The sequence below is a fragment of the Panthera tigris genome, chromosome B3 (genome assembly GCF_018350195.1).
Source record: "Panthera tigris isolate Pti1 chromosome B3, P.tigris_Pti1_mat1.1, whole genome shotgun sequence".
NCBI lineage: Eukaryota > Metazoa > Chordata > Mammalia > Carnivora > Felidae > Panthera > Panthera tigris.
In genome coordinates this window covers 67,595,232-67,602,601 of record NC_056665.1, presented here as the reverse complement: position 1 = coordinate 67,602,601, position 7,370 = coordinate 67,595,232, and the positions used below count along the sequence as shown (strand labels likewise).

The following is a 7,370-nucleotide window of genomic DNA, read 5'->3' as shown; positions in this document are numbered from 1 at the left end:
CTAATTTGGGTGTAAATTAAAAAAAAAAAATTAAAAAAATAAGAAGATGTCTGATGAGCCCCAAACATGCAAAATTTTGAATCCAGACTCCCAAAAGGCTAGGTGATAGAATTAATGCATGACTGAAGGTTTATGTATGTTTATAACATTATGAGTATAGTTTAAAACTAAAGATTTATGACTAAAGATGCTTTGAGGAACACCATTAGATAAGATGTCAGAAAATCTGGCTTCCTAGCTTGGGTATTCCACAAACTGTGTTAATACTGTACTAGCTGCTTAATCTTTCTGTCTTGATTCCCTCATCAATATTTAAGTTTAAATACATCCATTCAAATGCTCCAACAGTTCATGAACAATTAACTTGAAAATGAAAAATTTTAGAGCTTTTGCAATTAGGTGGAAATCTACCTTTCCAAAGTGATTTCCTAAGTCATCAGCTCCCACCAGCCTGCCCTGTGCCTTGTTTGCTGGCTTCTGTCCCCTTATTTATGTTTTTGAGAGAGAGATGACTGGGAGAGGGGCAGAGAGAGATGAAGAGAGAGAGAGAAGCCCAAGCAGGCTCCATGCTGTCAGTGTGGAGCCCATGTGGGGTTTGAACTCATGAGCTGTGAGATCATGACCTGAGCCGAAGTCAGATGCTTAACCGAGTTACCCAGGCACCCCTCACCTCTGTACTTCTTAACCATTCTTCAAGACTCAGACCCATGTCCATCTCCTTGAAGTCTCCCAGACCACACACATTGGGAGTTTACACATAGTATAGGTGAGCTCCTCAAGGACAAAGCATGACTGATTGCTTTGGATGCTGCTCCCAGCAGCCCCCACAGCATATGTTGCAGAGTCCAGCATGAAATAAAAGGAATATTGTGGCTTTCCACTCCCCTTGATCCTTCAGACTTCCTGGCCTTCACTACACTCAACCCAAAATTCCAAGATTTCAAAGACATGAAGAGACTGACGACTTATGTCCCACAAATTAGTTACTGATGAGGCAAAAGGATCTGGTACCTGTTTCCTCACGTTTAGTTTGAATACGCACAATGATCTTGATTTGTTTAGGGAATGTTTAGAACTGGATGTGGCTGGGCTTAACCGTGAGCCAGCCTCAGTGTTTCACCATTAACATGCATAGCCCTTGGAAGGACAACTGAGGAATCCAGCATTGAGAATTTAAGCTAACTTACTTAAAACTTCCTCATTACCAATGTGTATGTGGTTTCTACAAAGTTACGAAAACAACTGGAGGCTATATGAAAACAACTTTCACTGTCATCCATAGTAACTAATCTTAAAGTATTGTGAAATCCGATTTCATTTCTCGCTTATGTGGAGCTGAAGTTAATCTACTTTTCACATGTGAAATATATTCATGATTCTGTCCCAAAGTGGAAAATTGATATTTAGTATTGTTAAGCCCCCGCTAAATGTCACACTAATTCATCGGCTCAACTTTGTGCTACTGTAATATTACAGTGCTCATGGGGTCAAAGCCACCAATATATGAATTCACAGACTGAAGTGAGCAGACACTGGCTCCTCCCCATGCCTACCAGAAAAAGAAAGATGAGAGACTTTCGTATGTTGCAAGTCCGGGTCTGGTTTATTTATAAAGCAATAAATATTAGAAGCACAAATAAATTGCACATGTGTAAACAAACTGTACAATGATTGATGAGAGATAAGGGAGGGTGGTTCGGAAGATTCCAAGAAGCATAATACTGTCATCCTGAATGTAAGGTAGACTAAGAGAGAAGGCACCTTAGAAGCATTTGCGGTGGACGATGGACGGGCCTGCCTCATCATACTCTTGCTTGCTAATCCACATCTGCTGGAAGGTGGACAGGGAAGCCAGGATGGAGCCCCCGATCCAGACAGAGTACTTACGCTCAGGGGGAGCAATAATCTGCAGGAAGGAAAGAAAAACTTCCAGTGAACTCTCACATTCCAGGCAACAGATCAAGCAACATGCCAGAGAGAGAGATTCTCCAAAAAAAATATTAGATGTTAATTCATTGTAACGTGAGATGCTTCATACCAGAAACTAATATGACTGAATCGAGTTTTACACACTGTCCTCTATTTCATTATTTCCATTATCAAAGGCTCTACAAAATAGAATTGCCCCACTTCCCTGAACTAGAGTATAATGTGGCAACAAGCTATATGCATGATAGAGGACAGCCCAAAAGTTGGGGACTTTTAAAACATGTCCGAAGATTTAGATTTTTTTTTTCCTTCCAAGATTTATTATTATCTGCTGCTTGAAAATGTTTTTAAAGTCTCCTATCTCAGGAAAAGTGCTAGAAAAGCTAGTAAAGTTTATAGTAGGTGGGAAGCAAAATGTGAGTTCTACTTGGAATACTAAGTCCTGCCTTGGCTCTCACACCACAGGAGTTCTTTACCTTAATCTTCATGGTGCTGGGAGCCAGGGCAGTGATTTCCTTCTGCATGCGATCGGCAATACCAGGGTACATGGTGGTACCTCCAGATAAGACATTGTTGGCATACAGGTCCTTGCGGATATCAATGTCACACTTCATGATACTGTTATAAGTTGTTTCATGGATGCCAGCAGATTCCATACCTAGAAATATGTTTAAAAAAAAAATCAAAGTGCACTCAGGCCAGGAGCCCAGGTGGAGGGAAGAAAAGAGGACTCCTTTGTGTTGATAAACACATTTGTCTCCCATTTGTCTCTGAAACATATGTCCCTCTATAAGATGTTCCACACTGCAAGGCATTTGTGGAACAGGTGTGTCTAAAAGTGCTGACAGTTAATCCACAACAGATTCTGCCAAGACACAAACAACTGTGTTTAGCACCTGTTTGGAGCGAACACGTGCTGTATCCATCAGATGTATGGAGATATATTTGGAAAGGGTGAGACATACATTAAAATTAATGCAGTTTTTATTTATGGACCAAGATAAGATCCCGACAAGCTTCCTCTTAGAAATCATTCCCGAGGAAAGACATGTGGTGAAATACAAGGGTCCAGTTATTACAACGAGTATGATCATTGTTGGATTTCATGATAAGTAACTTCAGAGGGAAGTCCAGCTACATGGTAATGGAACTTACCGGAATAAGTCAGCACTTCTGAGTAATCATTCCTTTCCTGCCGATTCGGATTATTCAACTACTATTCTGTCAGAGCCTCTATTCGGACATGAAGTCAATGTGTCATCCTTTATCATATCACTGCCACATTACAGTATGGCCATCCTTGTAATGGGCCGTTGGGATCTGAGGCTGAGCTGTGTGGGACTCTAAGCTATGACTTCTTTTAACTCAAGAGCCTCTTAATCCTTCTTGATTATAATAGACTTTACTCTGGGACACCCCCAGATTTCTAGAGAAAAGCTGTGCATGTGCACCAGACGCTACAACTCACCAATGAAGGAGGGCTGGAATAGTGTCTCAGGGCAGCGGAAGCGCTCGTTGCCGATAGTGATGACTTGGCCATCGGGCAGCTCATAACTCTTCTCCAGGGAGGAGGAAGAGGCAGCCGTGGCCATTTCATTCTCAAAATCCAGGGCAACATAGCACAGCTTCTCTTTAATGTCACGGACAATTTCCCGTTCAGCTGCAGAAATAAAGGTTATCACAGTCAAGTTCTGAAGAATGAAGTAGGTAGATTCTCTGGTGGAGGAAAAAAGCAGACACGATGCTGTGGCAGAGGAGACACATACACACACACACTCACCGGTGGTGACAAAGGAGTAGCCACGCTCAGTGAGGATCTTCATGAGGTAGTCAGTGAGATCCCGACCAGCCAGATCCAGACGCATGATGGCATGGGGCAAAGCGTAGCCCTCATAGATGGGAACGTTGTGAGTTACACCATCCCCAGAGTCCAGAACAATGCCTGTCAGGAGAAATAGACAAGAACAAAGTAAATCTCCAAGGACACCACTGCTCTAGCTGTGTCAAAGCCTACTTCCAATCTTGGCTAAAAGATACTAGCACTGGGCATGGGTCCAGATAAAATTAGATCCCTTACACACAAAGAATAAAAATGAGCATAACGAGTGCTAAATCTGAAGCCAGCAACAGCTCACCCTTTTAAATATTGTAGTAGAAAAATTTCCCCAGGACACTTTCAAATGACCATCCCTTCTACCAGCCATTAGCACATTATGTAAGTATCCAGGCATGGATACTTTCCTCCCATCCAACAAACACGTGTTCTCTCTTTTTTGACTCAGACCCTGTAGGAAACGTTGGTTCTCCTTGGGGATGTTTGCCCAGGGACTGTGATGGTATGGAGCACATTGTGAGGAGCCTTAATACATTATATCACATGCTTTAGGAAAGGTAAGGATCTAACTCCATGTGCTTTCCATCGTTAGAAATGCATGTGATCTGAAACTGTTGTTACCTCTCTCTCTTATCTCGGACACCTTCCCAGGGAGTGTGAGGGCAGGGATCATTCCTTTTGCAACTGGGGAAGCGATTCATAGCAAGGTCAGTGCCTTAGGAATGTGCTTAATCAGTGACTGTCTCCACAGCCCAAACATACCTGTGGTACGGCCAGAAGCATACAGGGACAGCACCGCCTGGATGGCTACGTACATGGCAGGGACATTGAAGGTCTCAAACATGATCTGAGTCATCTTCTCACGGTTGGCCTTAGGGTTCAGTGGGGCCTCAGTCAGCAGGGTGGGGTGCTCCTCAGGGGCCACGCGGAGCTCGTTGTAGAAGGTATGGTGCCAGATCTTCTCCATGTCATCCCAGTTGGTGATAATGCCGTGCTCAATGGGGTACTTGAGAGTTAGGATACCTCGCTTGCTCTGGGCCTCATCACCCACGTAGGAGTCCTTCTGACCCATACCCACCATGACTCCCTAGAAGAAGAAAAAGATGGGAAAGTCAAGCTTCCACTATTTCAGGAATATAACAGATGCCTCATAAATTTACATCTAACTGGCCAAGTCAAGGAACATCTTATAAATACCAAAAATAACAAAAAATAGAATTTTACCTCAATTTAGAAATATCATTTAAAATCAATCTAGTACCTTCCCCCTATCTACCCCTCCCCCCAATCCCCAGGTATAATTCTATTCTTTAAAATATAACTAGGGAAAGAGGAATGAAGCTACTTCACCAAAGAAGTACAGCCTCACCTCATTTTAAAAATACCATAATGCCTTCATTAAATTATTAAGTCCATCGCCCATGTCAACTAGAATATAAATGACTGAATTAATGACACATCGCATTTCTCCTAAGAAAAGATTTTGACATTTATCAAGTGAACATAAAAAGATGGGCTGATATGCCATTATCACTCCACAAGCGAAATCCAGCCTGCCCAGAGCTGGCCTGCAGTACCCATCAGTCACCACCACTGAGGCATACAGCTCTAGCCCTGGCAACCTGTCTGGCCAGGCATGTGGCAAAGCCAGAGAGCGTGGCATTTCTTTTAATAAGCAAGGTGGTATGTCACTATCCCCATGGCACTTGCTGCCTCTGTCACGCCTGGCTTCTAAAAATGCAGCAGCCAGGAAGCAGACAGATTACATCCTCTGAGAGCCCAGAAAGCTGGCTGTGAACGGAGGGAGGAATGTGGGCTGGGTCCCGGTTGGTGGAGAGAAGTTGTATCATTGCAAGTTTTGAGCAGGACCGAAAAGGGAGGCCGAGGGAAAGACTGGAGTGTGGAAGGGGCAGAGAAAAGGCGGAGTACTGAACATGAAGGTGCGGAGTGGAGGGGCGAAGCCGCTGACTTTTCACACAAGGAGTGGGCCCCTTGGAGAGCTCTGTCCCTGAAAGGTGGAAGGGGGACCCGTGCACACCGGGCGGTGTGAGTATTGTTTGTCCTGGCTTGGATCTGAGGCTAATCCATCTTTTCCTTATTTGACCCGAGCAGTTCATGACACAGGGGCGTCAGGTGAGACAGTTCCTGGATTGCTGGCCTGAGGAAGTGGCAGGAAGGGGTGCGGAGTGGGGCTGGGGACCGCCCCAGGTAAGAGCAGGCCAGTCGGGGCGGGAGGTTTACCTGGTGGCGCGGGCGGCCCACGATGGACGGGAAGACGGCACGGGGCGCGTCATCCCCAGCGAAGCCCGCCTTCACCAGCCCGGAGCCGTTGTCGCACACAAGAGCGGTGGTCTCCTCGTCGTCGCACATCCTGGCACAGCTTCGGCGGGGTCTGCAGGTGGAGAACCGGGTGGCCCGCCCTCACTGCCTGCGGTGGCGCTGGCCTCCTCCCGCCCGGAGGAAAGGACAGAGCAGAGGAGGGTTGGGGGCGACGGGGGGAACGCCTGCCGTCTCCCTTCCCGTCGGGGCGGGAGAGGAAGGGTGGGAGGAGGCTGCGGAGGTTGAGGGGGACGTGCATAGAGCAGGGGAGCGGAGCCCACCCAGGCTCCCCCGGCCAGGAGTCACGTTCTGTCCCGGGGGCAAGGAGGCACCGTCACCCCTTAGCAAGCCCTCCCCAGCCCTTCACATGTTTGCCCTTCCGCGAACTGAGAGCCCCCCTGGGTCCCAACCACACCCCCACGCCCAAGCCCCCGCTGGAGGGAAACGCGCACGACAGCAGGGACCCCAAACGCCCCGTGGGGGCGGGGGCCGCAGGGTTCGCGTTCTGCGCGCCCCTCTCTTGTTGTGACGACCCGGGACAACAGAAGTTAGAACCAAATCCAGAAGTTTGGTCTTTAAAAAAAAAAAAAAAAAAAAAAAAGTGGCGGCGCGGCAGTAGCGGGGCCCGCCGGCTCGGGGCGGGCGGGCGCTGACTCACCGTCCGCGGGTCGGGCTCGGCTCGGCTCCGGCGGCAGGCGCTGGGAGGCCGGCGCGGGGCGCGCCGCTTTATAGTGCGCTGACGGACGGGGTCAGTTGGAGCGGCCGGGGGCAGGGGTGGGGGGCCTGGCCGGCCACCTTGCCTTATTTGGTCGCCTTCGCACCACTGAGGAGCGCCCAGGCCATTCATGGAGCCAAGGGCAGGGGAGAGGATCAGCCAGGGGGCTCCCAGACCATGTAAGGAAGGGGAGGGGGCAACCAGGGGGATGGCCAAATAGGGAGCGAGGGAGGGGCGGGCGGCGAAGGGTAGGGGGCAGGGGAAGACTGAATGACGCCAACCCACCTCCTCCCCCTTCTTGGATGGAGGTGCACCCTGGGTGTGCTGTGGGTTTGTTCCTCCGCGGCCCCGCCAGCCTGAGACAATAAGCCACATACAAGCCGGAAGGCTTGGCTCTCTTCCCTCTGCTGAGGGGTCCTGACAGCTGGACCGGGACAGCAAAGGAGCGACAGCAGCTTCTCATCTTCCAGGACTGGAAGCCCTGGCACTCCTCGTGGGCGCTCAAGGCACCACACCAGTACATTTGGGTGGCCAGAAAAGGGGCACCTGGGACAGGTCACCCTTCTGGACTAG

At 48.4% G+C, this 7,370-nt stretch overlaps 1 protein-coding gene across 2 annotated transcripts; it reads right to left on the bottom strand.

The window, feature by feature from the left end:
* Positions 1-1,580: 1,580 nt before the first annotated feature.
* Positions 1,581-6,786, bottom strand: ACTC1 (actin alpha cardiac muscle 1). Of its 2 annotated transcripts, none has more exons than XM_042989234.1 (7): positions 6,741-6,786; positions 6,005-6,155; positions 4,526-4,850; positions 3,710-3,871; positions 3,398-3,589; positions 2,406-2,587; positions 1,581-1,906 (listed from the first exon to the last, which is right to left on the bottom strand). In XM_042989234.1, the coding sequence occupies exons 2-7, from the start codon at positions 6,131-6,133 to the stop codon at positions 1,763-1,765; spliced, it is 1,134 nt and encodes a 377-aa protein (XP_042845168.1). In that variant the 5' UTR covers positions 6,134-6,155; positions 6,741-6,786; the 3' UTR covers positions 1,581-1,762. The 2 variants fall into 2 exon arrangements, with proteins under 2 accessions (XP_042845168.1, XP_042845169.1); XM_042989235.1 differs by lacking the exon at positions 6,741-6,786 and adding an exon at positions 6,364-6,473.
* Positions 6,787-7,370: the final 584 nt, after the last annotated feature.